The sequence below is a fragment of the Elephantulus edwardii genome, unplaced genomic scaffold, assembly GCF_000299155.1.
Source record: "Elephantulus edwardii isolate Elephantulus edwardi_28Jun2011 unplaced genomic scaffold, EleEdw1.0 scaffold00126, whole genome shotgun sequence".
NCBI lineage: Eukaryota > Metazoa > Chordata > Mammalia > Macroscelidea > Macroscelididae > Elephantulus > Elephantulus edwardii.
The window spans coordinates 8,435,743-8,456,537 of NW_006399876.1; the positions used below are offsets into that span (position 1 = coordinate 8,435,743).

The 20,795-nt window shown below is 54.1% G+C and overlaps 2 protein-coding genes and 2 pseudogenes across 3 annotated transcripts in view; 2 read left to right on the forward strand and 2 right to left on the reverse strand.

Annotated features, from left to right (window-relative positions):
• Positions 1-3: 3 nt before the first annotated feature.
• LOC102852403 lies at positions 4-606 on the reverse strand (annotated as a pseudogene).
• Positions 607-801: 195 nt separating this feature from the next.
• On the forward strand, positions 802-5,031 carry ZDHHC24 (zinc finger, DHHC-type containing 24). The gene is made up of 3 exons (XM_006893281.1): positions 802-1,082; positions 1,992-2,269; positions 4,736-5,031. Exons 1-3 carry the CDS (start codon positions 802-804, stop codon positions 5,029-5,031), a joined length of 855 nt encoding a protein of 284 aa, XP_006893343.1.
• A 716-nt stretch (positions 5,032-5,747) lies between these two features.
• Positions 5,748-7,986, forward strand: LOC102852811 (annotated as a pseudogene).
• Positions 7,987-13,942: 5,956 nt separating this feature from the next.
• Positions 13,943-20,795, reverse strand: part of BBS1 (Bardet-Biedl syndrome 1) — a 14,730-nt gene continuing 7,877 nt past the window's right edge. For both annotated transcript variants that reach the window (XM_006893283.1, XM_006893282.1), the window contains 8 exons: positions 20,036-20,156; positions 19,752-19,910; positions 17,388-17,457; positions 16,867-17,025; positions 15,848-15,981; positions 14,935-15,069; positions 14,247-14,333; positions 13,943-14,029 (listed from right to left, as the gene is read on the reverse strand). In XM_006893283.1, coding sequence (XP_006893345.1) covers positions 13,943-14,029; positions 14,247-14,333; positions 14,935-15,069; positions 15,848-15,981; positions 16,867-17,025; positions 17,388-17,457; positions 19,752-19,910; positions 20,036-20,156 — 952 coding nt within the window. The remainder of the gene's footprint in view (positions 14,030-14,246; positions 14,334-14,934; positions 15,070-15,847; positions 15,982-16,866; positions 17,026-17,387; positions 17,458-19,751; positions 19,911-20,035; positions 20,157-20,795) is intronic.

The window sequence follows — 20,795 nt, forward strand, 5'->3', positions numbered from 1 at the left end:
GCGCTAAATATGGGGGAGGAGGGAGGGGCCGCCTAGGGGCGAGGGCGCCCGGGTGGGGCCCAGGCTGGAGGCTACGCTGAGCTGCTGCATTGGGGGGCGTTGCGGTGGGTCCTGGAGGATCCGGGGTTCGCGTTACGGTTCCGCCGCTGGGATGCTGTGTTGCTTTGGGAAAGCCACGGGTCCTCTCTGAGTCTTAACTTTCCTCCTCTGTACAGCAAAGTGATGGTAATCCTAGTGGCTGCAAACCGCTCTAAGAAGTTCCTTGGGCCTTCCCCTCCCCCAGCCCCCCGACACTTTCAACATCGCCTGGGTGGGAAATGGGGAGCCCTCTCCCTATTTCACAACCAGAAACACGGAGGCGCAGAGCTATTTTGAATGTTTTCTGGGGTGATGGAGACATACGAGCATGGGGAGGGGATCCGAGCCAGCTGGACAGGGCAAGTCCGAGCTATTAATACCGGGGCGGCCGCGAGGTAAGAGGGAATGTGCTGAGCCGGGAAACCCCGACGCCACCGAGACTGCAACTCTACCCCGCGGGCCCTCCTGACAGCCCGCCCAGCCGCCAGCCTTCCACGGGGGCGGGGCCTCCGCCGGGGGCGGGGCCATGACGTAAGGCTTTACGGGCCCCCGGCGCCAAGGAACCCAGGCGGCGTCTTGGCGTACCCGCCCGCCCAATCACGCTTCTGCTGTCAGCTCCTTGAAAAGTTCCTATTGGTCAAAGTAACCGTCCGTCTGCTGCTATTCCCGCCACAATACGGAAGCTGCGGGCTACTGGGAACCGATAGCCGGTGGGCCCCGGTCATGGGGCAGCCGTGGGCGGCGGGGAGTGCGGAGGGGACCCCCGCGCGGCTGCCTGTGGTGCTCACGGCGCTGTGGGCCTCGGCCGTGGGCTTGGAGCTGGCCTATGTCGTGGTGTGGGGCCCCGGGCCGCCCCCGTTGGGACCACTGGCCCGGGTCTTGCAGCTCTCGCTAGCCGCCTTCCAGCTCCTCAACCTACTGGGCAACGCGGGGCTTTTCCTGCGCTCCGATCCCAGCATTCGGGGCGTGATGCTGGCCGGCCGCGGCCTGGGCCAGGGCTGGGCGTGAGTGGGGCGAGGGGTCTGGCCGGGAGAGGGGGAGCCTTGAGCTGGGGGGAGGAGCCTCTAATGATGGGGCCGGGAACTCCTTTAGAACCTGAGATTCTAGAGAGAGGCGGAAAGATAGTTTCTTTCATTCCCCCAAAGCATCTGCTGTGTACTGGGCACCCATCTCTGCACTGGTAGGGGCACCGTGCCATCGAGTCGGAACCCGCTCCTAGCTTTCCCTCCAGAGGGGTTTCAGGGGCCGTAAATCACACGAGAGGAGAGTGCCCATCTTTCTCACACGGAGCAACAGGTGGATTGGAACCATCTAACTTTGGTTTGACAGCGTAACCTCGTACCGCTAGGGCCACCAGCCCATCCTAAGCACTGAGAATGCAGTAAAACAGGCTGTTGATCTGGAGGTGGGATTAACCATGTGTGTATGGGGGAAGAGTGTTCCAGCAGAAGGAACAGACAGTTCATTTGCACTCCAGTGTGTAACTGAATGGAGTGAGGGAAGGGAAGAGCATGTTGGACCTTCTAGGGCATTGGGGGCCTTGCTTTTTACAGGGACTGAGCTGGAGATTCACTGGAGGATATTATACAGAGGAAGGACATGACTTAGGTTTTAAAAGATTTGGCCACAGGGCTGAGATTAGACTAGGGGAGAAGGCTCATAGCTCTTGGTGGTTTGCACCAAGGTAGTCACAGTGGAGGATGGAAGACGTTTGAGGACAGACATAGGGTCAGGAATGCCCGAACTGGAGCTTGAAGGGACCTGAGGAGTCTTGTTCAGCCTGCACTTAGCTGTGCAAGAAATGGGGCCCAGTGGCTTCTGTTTTCTTGGGCTGGGCTCAGAGGCTGCCTTGGACGTGACATGGACCCTCAGAGTTGTTGGGGGGCACTGACCCTGTCATTTCTTACCTGCAGTTACTGCTACCAGTGCCAGAGCCAAGTACCACCTCGCAGTGGGCACTGCTCTGCCTGCCGTGTCTGCATTCTGCGCAGAGACCACCACTGCCGCCTGCTGGGCCGCTGCGTCGGCTTCCAGAACTATCGGCCTTTCCTGTGCCTGCTGCTTCACACCACTGGTGTCCTGCTGCACGTCTCGGTGCTGCTGGGCCCTGCGCTGGCATCCCTGCTGCAGGCCCACACCCCTCTCCATGCCGCCACACTCCTCCTCCTGCCCTGGCTCATGCTGCTTACAGGTAATGCCCTGCGTAGGACTGCAGGTGTGCCTGGCACTGGGCTGGGAAGGGAGGGCCATTCTGCTGGGAGGTGAGATTTCCCACTGGTTCTCCTGTAGTGCCAGTGTCCTTAATGGGAGAGGAGGTCAGACATACCCAACAGGTGTGTTTGAGTAAAAGAGCATATTGCCCCAGGTCCAGAGTTCTTCCTGGGGAATCCCAGGTAAGGTTCCAGAGGGTGTTGTCTGAGGAGGAAAGCTGGGACTTCAGTAGGGGTGACGGGGCTATTCTAAAGAAGAACAGCAGCATCAAGAAAGGCTCAGAGTTTGAGCAGGACACAGTAGAGGAAATAAAATGGCAATTGTAGGAATTACAGCGAGGAAGGTAAGTTAAGACCAGGGGAGAGCCTTGAATGCGCATGTGCAGAGATGGCCCTTATTTAACTGGATAGTAGGGAGCCAGTGAAGATTATAGACAGAAGAAGGCTCCATTGTTGGACACTGTGGGTGTAGGAGGGGCAGATGGGGCTGATTTGAGAGGCTGTGATCTGGACAGTACCACTCGAAGGCAAAGCTCCTTCCAGTCTTCAAAGTTTTTTTGTTTGGCCCCAGAGTGCTTTGGACTTTTCTCTTCTTTGATATTCTGCCCACTGGTGTGTCCTGTGGTCACTAGGAGTTGTTGTCCTTATACTTCCTCATCTTACCCAAGTCTTGGTCCTAAGCTGCCCACACCCCACCCTGCCCCAGGAAAGCCTGTGATGCCCTGCCTGTGGGTTGATCTGTTTCTGCCTGGTCCGTTCTGTTCCTGGCCAGCCCTCCCCTGGCCTCAGAGCTCCCCATCTCCCATACTGAGACGCAGTCCCCCAGCTGCACATCCTGTGCTCTGGCTCTTGGTGTTATCCTTGGCCTCCTGCTCCCTGCTGACTTAGGCTCTGCAGACTCTGCCATCGGCCTGCTGCAGATCCAGATAAAGTTGGCTTCTCTGCCCTTCTTAATTTTCTTTTTATCAGTTAACTTTATTGTACTCGAAAACCTCAAACTTCCAAAAACTCAAAACTCGATGCAGAATCAGAGCTGACCAGGCTCTGAGGCTGTGAATCCTAAGGGGAGGAGATTGCCCATCTTTCTCCCTCAGAACTGCTGGTGGTTTTGAACTGTCAGAGATGCTCAGCCTTTTGGATAGTGGTAAAATTCGCTGTGGACTACGTCAGCAACACGTTAGTGATGCCTAACTGGGCACAGCATCTTCTCCCAAACTGTAGAAAGATTCTTATATAAAACTTCCATTTTCATTTTCCCATAAGCTCTCTCTCTCTTTTAACCAAAGCAGAATTCACATGTTTGTTGTTGTTGTGTACTGTTGAGTCAAAATCAATCCATAGCTGACCCTCCAGCTGGTTTTCATGGACAGTAAATCACATGGGAGGAGCTTGCCCATCATTCTCCTATGAAGCAGCTAGTAGATTTGAACCTCGAACTTTTGGACTGTCAGTGCAGTTCCTTACCACTAAGCCACCAGAGCTCCCTAGGTTTACATGGCGGAAACCACGTTAAATTGTGACTGTTGGCAGATATGCACTCTTGTGCAGCCACCAGAAACCTAGCTGCTGTCAGCTTGATTCAGCTCGTGGTGACCGCACATGTGTTAGTAAAACTGTTCCGTGGGGTTTTCAGTGACTGGAATTTCAGTAATTCCTGAACTTTCCATCATCCTCCAAAGAAACCCTTACTCCTCGTTCCCCCTGCCTCTTCTGTCCCCGCAGGCACTCACCTGCTTTCTGTCCCCATGGCCTTACCTGCTTGGGACATTTCACACATGGGTACACCTTGTTTTATTACACCCCACAGATACTGTGATTCTCAGACTGAAGGTTTGTGGCAACCTCGTGTACAGCACGTCTGTTGACGCCATTTTTCTAATAGCACGTGCTCACTTTATGTCTCCGTGTCACATTTTGGTCATTCAGACTTTTACATTGTTATTTTGCCCACTTGACAGGCTATAGCACAGTGTTAACATAACCTCTATGTGCCTGGGAAACAAAAGACCCGCGTGACCCAATTTCTTGAGACGTTGCTTTATTGTGGCGGCCTGGGACTGAACCCACAACCTCTCAGGTTATAGCTGGCAGTGGACTCCCACTCTGTGGCCTTTTGTGTCTGGTGTCTGACACAGCACATGTTTCCACAGCATTTTGTAGTCGTGAGATCAGCAGACCCTTGGCATCTGCTGTGGACGAGGCCCGTGTGAGATGCTGCCTTAGCAGCTGAGAAGTGCTGTAAGCTCCCTCAGGGCCCCGATGCTGCCAGCCACCAAGGCCAGCTCCCAGTTTGAGATGTGTGAGTCACTGCCTGGGTCCGACTGGCCTGAGTCCAGTCTCCCTGGCCTTGTTGGCCAAGGAGGGACCCTGCTCTTGGGGTTTGGAGGAGGAGAGGGGCTGGCTCAGGGGACCTGGCTGACCATGTGCTCTCTGTTCTCTCTGCACAGGTAGGGTATCTCTGGCACAGTTCGCCCTGGCCTTTGTGATGGACACGTGCGTGGCAGGTGCACTGCTGTGCGTGGCGGGGCTGCTTTTCCACGGGACGCTGCTGCTGCGCGGCCAGACGACGTGGGAGTGGGCGCGGGGCCAGAACACCTATGACCTGGGCCCCCGCCACAACCTGCAGGTGGCCCTGGGGCCCCGCTGGGTCCTCGTGTGGCTGTGGCCTTTCCTGGCCTCCCCCTTGCCTGGGGATGGGATTTCCTTCCAGACTGCAGCTGACAGGGGCCCTGTGGCTTCCTGACTCTGGGAAGAGCTGCAACTGTCCTAGGGGACTCTGGGCGAGAGGATATTGGCCCCAAATACCTGCACCTGCTCCAGAAGTCATCCAAGCTGCTGTCTCAGTCAGCTCAAGTTGGAAATTTGGGATCATTCGGTAACCTTGGCCCCTTGTCTCACCTTAGTCATGCTCTTGCCCTCTGTCCCATGTAGGGTAGGACCCTGTGACTCTGCAGTACCTGGGGCCCAGGTCCCCTGGAGGGGCTGGGAGAGGCTGCTTGGCCAGCCTAGGTGCCCTGTCACCAGCTAATAAAGCACCCACCTAGTTCTTGTCCTCCCTCCGTCTTGGCTCAGTTTCTGGCTCCTGGCTTTGCTGTCTGAGCCACTGTTTCTGTTCCCTCAGTTGTCAGGCCTGGAAGCCCGAGGCATCTGCGGCCGCGGGGGCTGGATGGGCTCTGTCTCCTCTGGCCTTGGCACAGTGGCGAGGCTAGGGGGCTCCTACAGGTCTAGGCAGTATTGCTGTGAACCAAGGCCTGAGAACACAGACCTTGTTATCCAGGTTCGGGGCTCTAAAGCTGGGAGAATTTCTGCAGCAGCATTACCATCGACCCATTCTAGGTGCACTGGGCAGCACTTAAGATCCCTTGTTTTGTGGGTGGAAAGGTAGAGTTGATGGAGTTGTAGGGCAGTAAGTAGAAGTGTCCGGATTTGAACCCAGGTCTTTTGCTCTCTTCTTCACCCATGCACAGTGGAAGAAAGTGAGTAGGGCCCAGGTGTGAGAACGAGGCTGTGAAGATGAGCGTGGCCGGGAAAGCAGAGTCCCTGCTGGCTTTGCGTCCACAGGAAGAGACTGCGCTTCAAGCTCCAGTGAGGACAAAGGGGACAGTGATGGAGAGAGGTGGCCTCGGCATCGGATGCTGCTGGAAGTGATCCATTCCCATCATGGAAATTGGCTGAGCGATCAGAGGCTGGTCTGCACGTGTTGGAGTTAGTGTCCGCTGTGAAGGAACACGAGGAAAAGTGGTCCTTTCAGATCTGCTTCAGCCCACTGACGTGTCATCCTCTTTGGCCACTGTGATAAAGCACCTAAAGAGAGTTGGGTCCAAGAGGACAGTGGAGCTGCCCCTTAACCAAGTGGTGCTGGCAAGGATTCACAGAGAAGTGGTGTCCAGTGGAGCCTCCTGGGCGCTCTCCAGATGGGATTCCATCGTTTTGAAAAATTGCAAGGCTGGCCAGCTGCTTTTCCCCCTGCGGAAGAAGTAGGTGGTCTTTGCTCCCATCGGACGTGTGCTTGGAGACTGGAAGGAGGGCGAGAACCCTGCTGGGGCAGGCAGGACGTTTTTAACGTGCTCCATAGAACAAGCAGCCAGTGACAGACCCTCTGCGGATTTCAGTGGAAAAGGCTGCCCCCTGAGCGTGAGCCTGGAAGAGGCCCAGATGCGCAGAGCTTCAGAAGACCTGGGCCCTGCAGTCCTACTATGAGACCAAGGCTCGGCAAGAGAAGAAAATCAAGAGCAAAATGTATCACTGAGTCATGAGAAAAGGAAAGGCCAAAATAGCCCTGAAAGGGTGAAGGTCAGTCGTGCTGTGGCCTGAGAAGAACTGGACAGCCTGGAAAAGGCCAGAATTCTGGAGTGAATGGACCTGAAACACTGCAACAGTGGGAAGTGGGCCAGGGCCAAGGCAACTGTGGCCACGTATGACACAGAGGGTCGTCGGGTGGCGCAGGAACAGCTGGCCAAGAGCAAAGAACTGATGCAGAAACTCCCAAGTGGCTTCTGAGGGTGAGGAAGAGGAGGGAAGCATTGAGGATGATGGTCTCCAGGTTGCTGATGATGTGAAGTCCAAGCAGGCAGCACTGGGCCAAATCCCTGGATACGCAGAAGGCTGAAAAGGGACGCTGGGACGCAGGATGGTCCTGACTGATTCCCTGAGCCTGCAGCCTGAGAGGGTTCAGTAAACAATGAGGAAGAAGGTCCAGTAACAGCAGAAGAAACCTTGTTGAAAGAATTTGAGGAAAAACAGTCCCTTAGGAAAAGGACTAAGCCTGACCCTAGATGCAGAGCCCATGGGCAGTCAGAGGTCAGGGGGCTCCAGTAGCCAGTCTATGCGGCCTGGATTGAGGGCATCAGCCTGGAAACTCGGCAAGGAACCCCATCGGTCCAGGAAGCAAAAAGTGAATTCCATGGTGAGGGGGCGCTCTCTTTGTCCAGGGGGTGGGAGAGGAGGAGAAACCCCTGGTGCAGAAGCTGGAGAGATGGCCGACTCCAGAAGAGCTGGCTGGAGAAGGCTGGAACGTGGAGCTACCTGGGCCTTCCGAATTCCGAGGGCGGCAGAAGGAGAGGAGCCAGCCTGGCTCCCCTAAGAAGAAGAGGCGGCGAATGATTGACCTCCAGAACCTCATAACCACAAGGTCTCCTTCCGGGAAGTCACTTGCAGTTCCCACCGCAGCAGAGGGGTCAGAAGACAGAGACCAGAAGCAGGTGATAAAGGGAGGTTTTGCCGGTGAAGATGTCAGAGATTTCCTGCAGGAGAAGAGGGATGTTGTGGAGGTGAGTCAGCCGGAGGACTTGAACCCCATCCTGCCTGGCTGGGGTGAGTAGAGTGGGGTGAGCCTGCGGTCCAGGACCAAAAAGAGACACCAGTTTCTTACAAGAGCCCCCAAGGATCCTCCCAGAAGAGACACGAGTTATCAACGAGAAGCATAACATCCACCCAGCAGCTCAGCAGGTGCACACGCTCCCGCACCCGTTTGCTCACCCACACCAGTCTGAAAGAACCATCTAGACCCCTGTTGGATCCACACGGGACACCCAGTGGGCCTTGCGAAAGCTGACCACTCCCATTATGACCACTCATCATTAAACCCATACAAGTGCATGATGACCTGTCCATGATGCGGAGAAATGCAAAGCAGCTTCCACCCGCCCCAAAAACCTACGGAATAGGAGCTCAACCCACCTTGCTGCTGGAGAAATGACACCCTGAGGCCCTGACTGCAGCTCACCTCGCTCCCCACTCTGTAGGGCACCCCACGTGATCAGCCCCCAAACTGGCTGTCACACTGCTTGCTTAGTCCAACCTCATAAAACCACGTAGGAAGAAGTACCTTCTTTAGTTTTTTTAAATCTAGGAAACGGTGGGAAAGGGGAGCAGGAGAGTAATAGGACAGAGAAACCGACTGGGAGACCAGGCGTCTGTGGGACGGGCCTCTGCATTGTCCAGGAGCTGCCACCTACCTAGTCACTGTAGTCAATAGGCTCCCAGAGGCAGGTTTAAACCTGTGGGTTTAGATCTGCTTCCTTTTAAAATCTCACTAAAAGAAATAAGGATCTATTTACAAGAAGTGAGGGAAGAAAACAGTAAACCAGAGAGCTTGCTGTTTTCGAAGCTGGAACTTGAGTGAGGCCTGTTTGGTGTCTTAGTAGGAAGAAGGTTAACATTCATAATCCCAGAGGGGAGGTGGGTGCACCCCTCCCTGCACAGCTCATCCTACACCTCAAAGCTTGCTTATGAAGCTGCCCCAAGCTGGAGTGGGCTCTTAGAGAAGGGACAGTGCAAGGCTGGGGACGAGGACGGGGGCAAAATGATGGCTAAGTGGTAGGGTTTTCTGGAGTCTTCAGGGAAACAGCAGGTGTGCCCCGTAGGGTCCCAGACAGGCCCTCTTCCATGCTCTCAGGAACTCCAGCACCCCCACTCCCAAATGACAGGATCTGTTACTGAATTTTAGCTCCCCAGAGGGGCTCACCAGGAAGTCCCTTCCTTGAGTTGCTTTTTAGTTTTATGCCATGTGCTGTTTTGCATGTTTGTGGATTTTATGTGAGCTCATACCTGTTTCCTCTTCTGTGATGTGCACCGTCACTCATCACGGTTCTGAGATTTATCGAAGTGAATGCTTGCAGCTGTGGGGTCGCCTTGCCTGCTGTGTGAGACCCCTGGAGCGGATCTCTAATGCTGTTCTGTTCCACTGGTCATTGTGTCTGTGTGGCTAAGACTCTGCTCTTCAGCTTGTTAGTCCCACCTTTGAGAATGGGGATGGAAACACACTGAATTGATACGCCGCGTTAGGGAAATGGTCGTCCCCATCACATGGAGAATTCCTGTTTGTGAACCTGGGCTATTTCTCTAGTTAAGGTTTTTTTAATAAAGTTAATGTGTTTTCCTTATTAAGATGATATCTTTATTAAGTATTGGATAATTTTGTGTGTACATACATACTTTGGACATGTTGTAAGAAGAAACGGGTCCTTGGAGAAGGACATCATGCTTGGGAGGGTGGAGGGACAGCGCAAGAGGGGAAGACCCTCTATGAGGTGGATTGATTCAGTGACTGGGATAATCGGGATGGGAGTGTCAGAGGCAGTGTGATTGGCACAAGACAGAGCAGAGTTTAGGGCTGTTGTACATAGGGTCACTATGAGTCACAAGCGATTCGACGGCACATAACAACAACAATTTTGTGTGATTTTACAGGGTGTATGTAGATTTTGCATCCAGCAAATTTATTAAAACTTAAAAGTTCACCTATTGATTCTTCCAAGTTTTCAATTTAGAATCTGATCTATGAAGATGGGTTGTTTTGTGTGGGTTTTTTTTTTTCCTTTTTAAGTTTCTTGCACCTTCAGTGTGGAATAAAGGTTGCCAATACTCATTTTGACCTTAAAGAGGATAATCAATTTCACCATCAAATATTTAGCTTTGAGCTTTTTATAAACCAAAACACACTGCTGTTTAATTTATTCTGACTCATAGTGAACCTGGTGGTGTGGTGGCGAAAGTGCTTGATTTCTATCCAGAAGGTTGGTGGTTTGAGGCAGCTGATCGTGTCTAACAACAGTGACAGGCTGTTGTTTGGGGCCATTGCACGACCCTGTGAATCACCCTGTCCTGCACCGTCCTGACCGCCTCCGATACGCTCCAGCCCTCTCGTCACAGTCACTGTTCATCCAGCCCTCTGAGGGGCCCCTTTCTCAGCGTCACGGACTGGTTTCTCCTGACATCATGCCCAAGTGTGTGAGAGGAAACTTCACCATCCATGACTAAGGAGCAGACTTATTTGGAGGTTTTGGGTTTTTTTACTTTTCTGGGTCTCCGAGGTTTTCCACCTTTGGCAGAGGGCCGTTTTACCCCTTTTCCATCACTATTAGAAATATTTGAGTTTTCCATCACAATAGTTTCCAGTGTTCAAGGCTGTTACTAGTTTTTCTTAGAATACTGAAAATATTATGCTGCTGGCTTTTCATCTTTTTTGTTGCTTTTAAGTCACTGTTGAAATTTTGTGTGTATGGTTGTTCCCTTTGAAGTTACCTTTTAAAAACACGTAGTGAAATACATTTTACACTTCACTGTGTATAATTTTGTGGCATTAATTATATTCACTGTGTTGTGCAGCAAATAGATTTTCTCCTGACACTTTTCTTGCTTGGATGTGATGTACTTTTATTGTAACGTGAACCAAGTATGGGTTTCCTTCACGTGTCCTCAAATCAAAAGAAAACACTCTGTAGAGAGGTGTGCTGCTTCGAGCCAGCTGGTTTGAATCCATCAGTGGCTCGAAGGGAGAAAAATGCCTGTGCAATTTACTGCCTCTGAAAACCCACGGGAGGAACAGGGATGAGTTGGTTCCAACTCCACAGCCGTAAGAGTGCTTTTCATGTTTTCCTGTTGGGACTCATTGGATTTACTGATGTTGAGTTTATGTCTTGAATCAGTTCTAGGAAATCCTCAGTCCTGCTTTCAGAGACTTCCTCTGCCCATTTGAAGCTGTTCTTAGACCTACCTAGTCCATCCTCCTTGACCCAATAGCTCCTGTCCCCTCTTCCGGTTTCTGGGCATTCTGGACACTTTCTACAGCCCAGACAGCCGGGTCTTTAGTTCTCATTCTGTCAGGTTTTTAAAAAGCAGTGTATCAATTCCTCCATTCCCTTTAATAGGTTGAATTATATTGCATCACCATTATCACTGATGGGTTTGGAGAATCAGCTGGCCTTTTGTCCACAGCTGGAAAATGCCTGGATATTACTCCTCAGTCTGAGAACAGTTCCTTCTCTAGCCACCATCCCAAAATTTTCAGATAGCCTCATTTTTAACTCATGGCTTGCTGAATTTAGTACAATTCAATGTTGTTTCTTAAGAGAATTAACTTCTCTGTGGTTGTCATACTAACCAAAAAACAGCAGGCTTCAATATATTTTTCACCTACGAGGTTTCCGATTTCACCAAGAGACCCACTCTTCTGAGTGATGGTGATGGGGAGTGGGCACAACGCAGGCCTCATCTGTAAAGGCAGGCCCGTCGGAAGCCTCCTCTTGGCCTTTCTCTTTCCAAGGAGGTTGAGGTGTGCACGGGTGTGACCGAAGGCCCTTGAGTGACGTCACGTCTCCCGGGATGTCAGTGATCTGGCTGTTGAGAATGGTCTTCATTCCCACAGGAGATGTGGCAAGTCAATTAATCCATTTATTTTTCATTCCAAGAAGTGAGGGGTTTCCCCCCACAAAATCCACACATACGCATTTCATTTTTTTTGAAATGGACTGAAGACCTGTCTTATATCCTGTTGCCTTTGACTTTGTGGAAGCTGACTGCCAGGCCTTCCTTCCGAGGCGCCTCTGGGTACCAGTTGCCAGCCTTCTGGTTAGCAGTCAAGCACGGGTCTTTTATGCCACCGGGGACTCTTGTTGGACTCCTACAGGGAAGAACTGGAAGTTGGTCCGACAGCCTTAAGTGAGATTCAGAAGCTGCTCTGCAGAATAGGACACTCTGCTGCATAAAGATGAAAACGCCGGGACCCTGTGGGGTAGCCAGTTCTGTCCTGTGGGTCACTCACTCACAGGCAACAGCATTGGCTTTGTTTTGTTTCCTGGAGCGAAGATCTGTCCCTCCTCCCTCACCCCATGCTTACTCTACATCCGTTCTCTCAAAAACCTGTTGTCATCCCCTCAATTCCGACTCCGACAGCTCTTCTCAGTGCTTAACCAGGTACCACCAGGCTCACTAACTCCAGGAAAAAGTACAGACTCAGTTCAAAAGAAAGTATGTTTATAGTTACAGTCCAGTTATACAGAATTAAGGTCAACATTAATCCAAAGGGTATTTGTTAAACTAAAATTGGGGGCGAGGAGGAGCAGATGGGGGCTGTCCTACCTCATCTATTAGGATGGGGAGTCGAGGGACAGTGGGGAAACGAAAACAGCTGTGCACACACTCAGCGGCTGAGTCAGAAGCAACTGGCAGGGGAGGAGCGCCTGGGGGGGGCGGAGGCGCCTGGGGGGGGCGGAGGCGCCTGGGGGGGCGGAGGTGCCTGGGGGGGGCGGGTAGAGGTGGTTTCTTCATTAGAACCCTCTTGCTCTGTAGCTGGAGGGGAGTGCATGCTTTCTGGTAAAGACCAATAAAAAGACATCAACTTTTTATCCTCCTTTCCCTTAAATGTACCGTTTCCTAGAGCCTCACAGTACGTGTAGCAGGGACTGTCTGGTGTATGTGTCCACACAGCGCAGCAGACACGACGTGTGCAGTGATGGGTGGAAGTGTATGCAGTGGACAGGTGCACGTGTGTGCATGCAGTGACGTGTACAATGACATGTGCACATGTTTATAATGACGAGTACACAGCATCCCTGGAGCCCCCCGTGGTGCAGACAGAGACTAGTGGAAAGGTTGGTGATTCAGTCCCACCCAGAGGTACCCTGGAAGCAAGACCTGGTGATCTGCTTCCAAACCACTCACCCGGAATGGGTCCTGTGGTGACTGGGCGGGAGACCATCCCACTGTACAAATCGGCTAACAGGGAAGGGTTTCACCCCTTGCATCATTATCAGAAGCTCTGAGTAGAACTTGGAGCCGACTTTCTTGTGGGTTCACAGTGGAGGTGCAGTTAGTGGGATCATGATGTCATCTGGCCCAGCAGAGGGCCTTCCAGGTGACAGCCTGGCCTTGTTTGTGCAGCTCCAGGGGCAGGGAGCTCACTGTGCTACAGGACAGGCCCCTCTAGGTCTGACAAGCTGTTCCTAAGTTCTTCCAGATGAACTGAAACCTGACAGCTGCACTGTGGAGTGACCCTCCCCCAGCCCATGACTCGGACTCCAGGTTAAGCTCCTGCTTGCCTCGTCCAGCTGTGCCTCAGACAGCTTATCCGGATTCTCCTTCTTAACTCAGCTGCCCTGTGTCAGCGAGTGGTCACTCTGGCTGTGGCGGGCAGGCCCTGAAGGGGGTCAGGCTCTGTGGGCAGACCTTCTACTCCTCTCACATGGTAAGGGCAGGGCTGGGCTGTGGGCAGCAGCTCAGCAATGCTTCTGTCGAGTGCCACCTTCCTGGAGCCGGCCCCTTGCATCCTCTGGTACCAGCATTGAAGGAGGGGGACATCCTTGATTTTACACGTGGGGACGTGGAAGCAAAGAGGGTTCGGCCACATCGCCCAGCCAGAGCTGTCTTCAATCTGGGCCGCACCTGCTTAGGTAGGGGACAGCAGAGGTCCCCGGGGAGCATGGCTACTGGCTCAGCGTGGCTCTTGACCCATCAGCCCCACAGAAGTAGGTGGGCCAGGGATTCCAGAAGGCAGCGGAGGTCTCTGGCCCTTCTCTCAGTCCTCCACCTGGCTAATTCCCTCACCCCTGCCCAGTGGGCTTTCTGCCTGCTCGTGTGACCACCCTGGGTACCAGGACTGAGGAGAGCGTCTCGGTGGGCAGGGTGTGCCAGCGCTGCTGGAAGCAGCCAGAACAGGTCTCCTCCCTCTTCATTCTACCTGGTGGGGTACTCGGGGGCAGGAGTCTCCCTGGTTCCTGAGGGAGAAGAAGTTCACGGACCTGCTGTCACAGGATGGTGCTGGTGGGTGGACAGGGGTGAGGAGAGGAGTGGAGAAGTGGGGACAGGAGAGGGGTCTGCCACCAGCACCCTGCGGGCAGGGTCCGCACACCCAGCAGAGGTGGCAGGTCTCTCGGTCAGGCAGCTGCCAGCCCCTCGCTCACGGGCATGTTGATGTGGGCGCTCAGCAGAGGGGCGCTCTGGCCTTCCCGCAGCACCAGCACCTGAGGAGGGGGCAGGTGTAGTGAGGCTGGGTGTGCGCCTGTCCGCCTGCCCCTGCTCGACCAGGTCTGTACTGGTCCTCGTGACAGGCTACCAGGGGACTGGGAGGTCAGAGGGGGTGACTGTGCAGATGCCCCCTGACCACCTAAGCATCCTGGTCCCTGTTAGCCCTCACTGTGCCCCCCAGACTCCCCATTTGACCTCCCAGGAGCCCCCTACCTTGATGATGTCTGAGATGCCCTTGTCACTGAGACTCTCCACAAAGGTCTCCAGGGGGTAGTTAAGCCCTGGCACCAGCAAAGGCACCTAAGTTTGGGGACAGAGAGGACACAGCTGGAGAGCTCTGGGGAGTCCAGACACTCTGCCGCACACATTCTGATCAAATAGCATGACCCCTCTCATGGGCAGGGAATAGCGATGGGTGTTGCTTTCTAGGAATGTGGGGACTCGGTGGGGGAAGTATGCACCCCGAGACCTCCTGAGAGCCCAGAGCTACTTCTCGACAATTTCTGATCCTTCAGCCTCTGGTCAAATGTGAGCTCTAGGGGAAAACTGGGTTTTGCTTTGTGGAGGATTCCCCTGGGGTTGGGGAGGGCTGTGTCTGTAGCAGGAGTGGCTATAACACGAGGTGGACTCTGGGACCCCACACCCACAGAAGGCTTCCGGGAAGAGGCTAGCATGGGGCACCTAGGCCTGCATGTGTCTGGGCTCCCTGTGCTCACAGATGGGAGGAAGCAGTGAAGGCAGGTCTTGAGTGCCCCACCAATATCATCTCTCGACCCCCTTGCTAGACTGTCTGCCTGCAGGGCCCCCAGCTCCCTCACCTCCAACCTGGCGGGTCTCTGGGGTTCTCGAAGCAGGCACCCTCAGCCGCCATTCCCACATGTCAGTGAGGAGGGCCCAGTACCTTGAAGAAGGCCCGGGGCAGCGCATAGAGAGCCTCGTTGTACAGGAAGCAGACCTGCAGCCCCAGGATGGGACGGGCCGTCGAGGTGTTCTGCAGGTGCAGCGTGAGCCTGAAGGTGGGGCCCAGGCCCTGGACCTGTGCGGTGGATGGAGCATGTCCTCAGGGTGCAGCGGCCTGGGCCGAGATCACCAGGCACCCAGAGGCCACCCTTCCCATTGTCCATTTGCCCCAGTGGAACTTCAGAGAGCAGGGTCAGCAGAGGAGAAGGGACCAGAGATGGGGCCCACACAGTGGATCAGGGGCAGGCCTGGCCCGGGAACCCGAAGCCCCCAACCAGCCCCTCCTCCCGGCCTAACTCCACGTCCACTCTCAGCCTGTGGGGCCTCAGTGCCGTCCATTCTCTCCTGCCCCCAGCTTGCTCTGTAGCGTCTTCCCTCCCTCATCCATCACCCTATGAAAAGGGAATGGGCCTCAAGGCCATTCCCAGCTGGGTGGGGGCTGCATCTCAGGGGGCTCCTGGGTCCCTTCCTCATGGTTTGTTCAGAGCAGCCGCAGGCAGCTGGCCCGTGGCAGGGTGGCACCTCACTGAGCCTGGCATTGGTGCACCTTGGGCTGTGCCCTCCTCCCCTGCCCCAGCGCTGTAGTCATGTCCAGCTCCCAGACCCCAAGGTGACTACTGTGTTCCACAGCCCATGTTTCTGGCTTGTCAGAGACCCAACACAGGATGAAGGAGTATGTCCACACTGTGGCCAGCTAGGGGGACAGGTCAGGATGGTGCTCACAGAAGTAGCCCTGGCTTGCAGAAGAACTAGGCCTGGCTCTGGGGTCATGGCAGTGGCACAAAGGGACTCTGCCCCCAGGCCCACCCTTCCACTCTGCAGCCTTGGTCCTTCTCTCCCATCTGGGGTCTCACCACTGCATGCAGCTTGAGGGGCTCCCGGGCTGTTGCGGACACAGGGTTCAGGCTGGACTCAAGGGCCTGCACGTAGGCCCGGGCAGTGCGGAGGCGCAGCAGGTAGAGGTCTGTCTGGAAGGTTCTGTGCATGGCTGAGGAGGGAGGACAGGGGGTGATGCCAGTGGGGGAGGGGGAGGGAAGAGGCAGCAGCAGTTCTGAATTCGGGGAGTTTCTTTTGGAGTTGGCTTTGACCTTCTTCCTGTCCTTTCCGGTCAGGAGAGTCAGCTGGCTGGTACTGCTGGGCCCACTTGGGCCCTGTGCCTCTGCCCACACTGCCTACCCACTGCACTGCCTGCTGGATTTGTAACCATCTTGTAAGGTGTCATGCCTTCAGTGTCACCTCCTCCACAGCCTTTCCCAAGCCTCCCAGGAAAACCACTTCTGCCCTCCTGTGTGTGCCCACAGGCCTTCCCACAGGTTGTCAGAATGAAGCTGGCCAGTGGCAGGAGCCAGTGCCCTGAAGGTGGGCCTCCCCAAATTCAAGGCACCACTGCCACCAGGCCTGGCAGAATGACACAGCGAATGAATGAACAGGAGAGATGAACAGGAAGACCCCTGGCGCAGTTCTGTTTCCTTCCTGGGAATTCCTGTGCTGAAGGTGCTACTCCCTCTGCACTGCAGGGCCCGAGCTTCAACCCACAGCACCGGGGAGCAGGCTGTCTCCTAAGCTGTCCCTCAACGGCCAGAAGCATTACCTGCTCCATGGCCTAGGTCTCCTCCCACTGCAGGGCCCCCTTGGAGACCGAGGTCCCCTCCCACTGCAGGGCCCCCTTGGAGACCGAAGTCCCCTCCCACTGCAGGGCCCCCTTGGAAGCTGAGGTCCCCTCCCATTGCAGGGCCCCCTTTGAGGCCAAGGTCCCCTCCCATTGCAGGGCCCCCTCAGTGGCTTTCACCCAATTCTTGCTGCTGAAGGGACAGTGGAGAAGGGGGGGTGCAGGCAGAAGGGGAGGTGGAGGAAGGGCCAGCCTTAGTCTCACCAGTGCCAGCCTCTCGCTCACGCAGCGTCTGGTCCACATAGAGCCGGGTCTTCCGGGGCACACTGAGCTTTGTGGACTGGGCTGGTGGGGGGCCGGCCTCCCCGCCCCCCTCCACAAACACGGCTGTGCGCTTCAGGATCTTAATGATCAGACCACCTCCTGGGGGAGGGACACAGGGAAATGCGGGCCCTGCTCTGTCCAAGTGTCCTCCCCATTCCCACTGTAGCCCTGCACACAGCATCCTTGTCATCCAGGCCTGGTTTCCTCAGACTGTGTGCCTGGAGTTGTGCCACTGGGCACTGGGAAATCTGGGAGAGCCCGCTCAGCTCAGGGCTCAGCATCTGGACTGCAAAATCAGGAGCTGGTGAGCTGTCATGGATAGAAGCAATAGCCACACAGGCTTCCCACCTGCAGGCCCACCCAGGCCACCCCACCTGCAGGTCCACCCAGTTACCTGCCTGCAGACCCACCCCCTGCAGGCCCACCCAGGCCACCCTGCTTCCTCCCTCTTCTCTCCTCACCTTTGGTAGTCATGATGAGGGTGTTGTCTTCCCGCCCATAGCGGCCAAAGCAGAGGCTGGTCACTGCATCCTATGGCGACACTGGAGTTCAGGGGAGGGCATCTTGGGAGCAGGGCAGGGAGGGAGAAGCCTGGGGAGACCCCACATTTAATAGATGGGATGTGGAGTGACTGGGGCAATGCTGTCCCGTCGACTATCCCAGTATTTTTCATCTCCCTGCCAACCTCAGGGCCATGGGCACAGTTCCCAACTCAGTGTCCTGGGGCTGGTCCCCAGGCATCCAGTCTTTCTCCCATCTGCCCTCTGCACTGCTGCCTTTTGGATCATGTTTGTTCTCCACCAAGAAACTTCTGTGGCTTTTATCCTCCTTGTCAGGACAAGTCCCTCCACATCTGACTTCAGACTGCCTCTTCTAAAATGATTTTGTTTGTGGTGACAGTTTATATATTACGTTCTCACGTAACTCATTTGTTCAGGGACATTGGTTACATCTTGTTGTTAGGTGCATTCAAGTACAACTCACAGTGACCCTGTGAACAAGCGATCTGAACCCTGTCCTGTCCTGCACAGCCTCACAATCTCTGACACACCTGAGCCCATTGCTGCAGTCAATGTGTCAATCCGTCTGGTTGAGCGACTTCCTCTCTTTAGCTGACCCTTCACCTTTCCAAGCATGATGCCCCTGTCTAAGGAACAGCCTTTCCTAGAAACACGCTCAAAGTATATGAGACGAAGCTTTATCATCTTCGCCTTCAAAGAGGACTCTGGCTGCACCATCTCTAAGATGTAAGTTTGTTCTTTTGACAGTGCATGGGGTATTCAGTACTCTTCTCCAGCAGCACAGTTCAAAGACATCAATTTTTCTTCTGTCATCCTTATTCACTGTCCAGCTCTCAATAGCATAGCAAATGACTGAAGACCTTGGTCTGAATGAGATGCACCTCAGTCCTCAATCTGACATCACTGCTCCTCAATAATTTGGAGAGGTCCCTGACTGTAGACTTTTCTAATACAAGGCACCTCCTGATCTCCTTCCTGACTGCTGGTACCAAGTGAACTGATTGTGGATACAAGTAAGATGAAGTCATCAACAATTTCAGTCTTTTCTCCATCTATCTTGATATCACCTACCAGTCCAGCAGTTGAGAATTTTTTATTCTATCTTACACAGTGTCAGTTTTCTATTTCCTTTCTGGTTGTTTCTAGAAAGAACAGTTTCCCAGCCCCCTGGCCTTCTCATCTTTGCTAGAGAGCAAGTGTTGACCATTTTTGGTCTCTTATAGATGATTTTTTGAAATCATCCTGAAACAGTTCAGGAGATATTGTTTCTTTTGTGAATTAATCTGTTATTGAGTGGAAAAAAAAGTCTCTTGGAATAGTTCTGGTTCAAGGCTTAACGGGTATCTTAGGGCAAGTGGGGAGTCTCCAGTCCCAGCCAGTCCAGTGACTCCAGACTTCCTAAGAATTCGGGTTCTGTGCCACAGTTTGCTCCCATATCATCAGGATCTGTGGGTGCTGTGTCCCTGGTCAGAAGGGTCAGTGGGGGCGGCCAGCCAACACTCAGTTCTGGCCTCCGGGTAGATGAGGCCACGGTTTGCCCTGATCTGCATCCCTCATCACCACCCAGCCAACACTCAGTTCTGGCCTCCGGGTAGATGAGGCCACGGTTTGCCCTGATTATTGTTAAGACTTGTAGATGAGTTCCTTCTCTGAGTCATTGGGTTCTTTCTCTTTTATTCCATGTGTATAAAGAACAAGAGGCGAATGTTGGTGCCAGTCTGTGTCTCACCGGTGCTAACACACCGTGCTCCAACCACCTGCTGTCACATTTTATCCTGGGACAGTGTTTCACAGGTTTTGCTATGGTACACTGAGTTCTCGAGTCTGCATTGGTTGCCCTCCACTTATTTAATGATTCACAACTTATGGTTTGAAAATCTCTGGTCCAAACCTCATCAGACCACCTGGACTCCTGGGACAAACACAGTGATGAAACGGATGCTCTGGGCCCTTGTTCGTCCTATTCGCTGTCGGATGCCCTTCCTCCTTTTTCCCACTTGTCAGGCCAGCTGTCACTTGCTGGTGGCTCGTGTTCCAAGACTGTGTGCTGTCCTAGCCTCACGTGGTCACTCAGTGGGCCCCACTGCTCTCCCGGCCCGTGGTCCGGCTCCAATCTGCCTGCATCTGAATTAGCTACCTCTGAAGAGCAAGCACTGAAGCACTGCTACATGCCCCGTACAGGCCGCTGGTGCCTCAGGAGCTCAGAGTTCTGAAAGGCATCACAAGTCCAGGGTGGGTCAGCTGGTGGGGTGGGGAGGTGGCCAGAGGAGATGCTAGCAGTGTGGGGGTGGCGGCGAGGCTCACCGGGGTGTGGATGACATTGAGCAGGGTCTTGTCGCGGTAGATGCGGACCTCGCCGTTGGCCAGCCCCGCCATGACGGCCTGCAGACCCCGGGACTGCTGCTCCAGGAGGTTCATGGTCAGGATGGCCGCGGGCAGCTGCACTGTCCACAGCTTCTTGCCCTGTAATGGGACAAGTCTCTGCAGGGGACTCAGGGTGAAAGCAGGGTGGCAGGGGTTTCTAGGAGAGGGAAACCAGAGGGACTCTCCTGCTAAGGGGGGGGGGAGGGTGCTCGCCGGGGTCTCACCTTGTGGGTGAAGCCGTACAGGCAGTCTTGGGTGCTGCCCACCACCAGGACCTTGTGTACCCGGACAAGCCCCACTGGCTGGGCGCTCAACTCAATGCAGTACTTGGGGTGCTTGGAGTCTCTGTGGAAGAAAGATGCTGCTTCCAGTCCCAGAGAAGCCCCCTCCTGACTTCCCAGGCTAGGCCCCTTCTTCCTAAGCTCCCAGGAAGGTTCTGGGGGACCTTGGCGCAGAAGGTGGTGTCCTGGTACTAGTTCTGTCTCACAACTTCATCACCGTGTGATCGGATAAGGTCAGGCTAGTGCCTTTCAGTGGTGAGCTGCATGAGAACTGTAACCTTGCACTTAAGCTTCCAGTGAACTTGAGAGGCCCAAAATGGTGCAGTTAACACACTCAACTGGTAACAGAAAGGTTGGAGGTTCAGCTCCCTCGAGTGACACCTCAGAAGGAAGACCTAGCAATCATAGGAAGAACTGTTGTTGTTGTTGTGCCCCTGAGAATCCTACAGAATGCACATTTCCTTTCATGAGGTTGCCACTCCTCAGAGTCAACTCGACAGGAAGGTTTTCCTGTTTGACTTTTTAGGACAACTTTTGTTGTTGGTTTTTCTTTTTTTTTTTAAGCAAGCTTTTCTTAGACTAGACAAGCCAGTGCCAACAGACATAAGCAGGTGGTGACGTGTCAGAAAAGGATGAGGACTCTGCCCTGTGTAGATGCACCACTGCTGGCTTCCCAGCTTCTGGAGCTCCCCTGCATGCCTTC

Excerpts from the sequence above, each read along its gene's own strand:
- ZDHHC24 (XM_006893281.1), top strand. The coding sequence starts at position 802 with ATGGGGCAGCCGTGGGCGGCGGGGAGTGCGGAGGGGACCCCCGCGCGG. Across the intron at positions 1,083-1,991 it reads GGCCTGGGCCAGGGCTGGGC|TTACTGCTACCAGTGCCAGA; the intron begins GTGAGTGGGGCG and ends TCTTACCTGCAG. Across the intron at positions 2,270-4,735 it reads CTGGCTCATGCTGCTTACAG|GTAGGGTATCTCTGGCACAG; the intron begins GTAATGCCCTGC and ends CTCTCTGCACAG.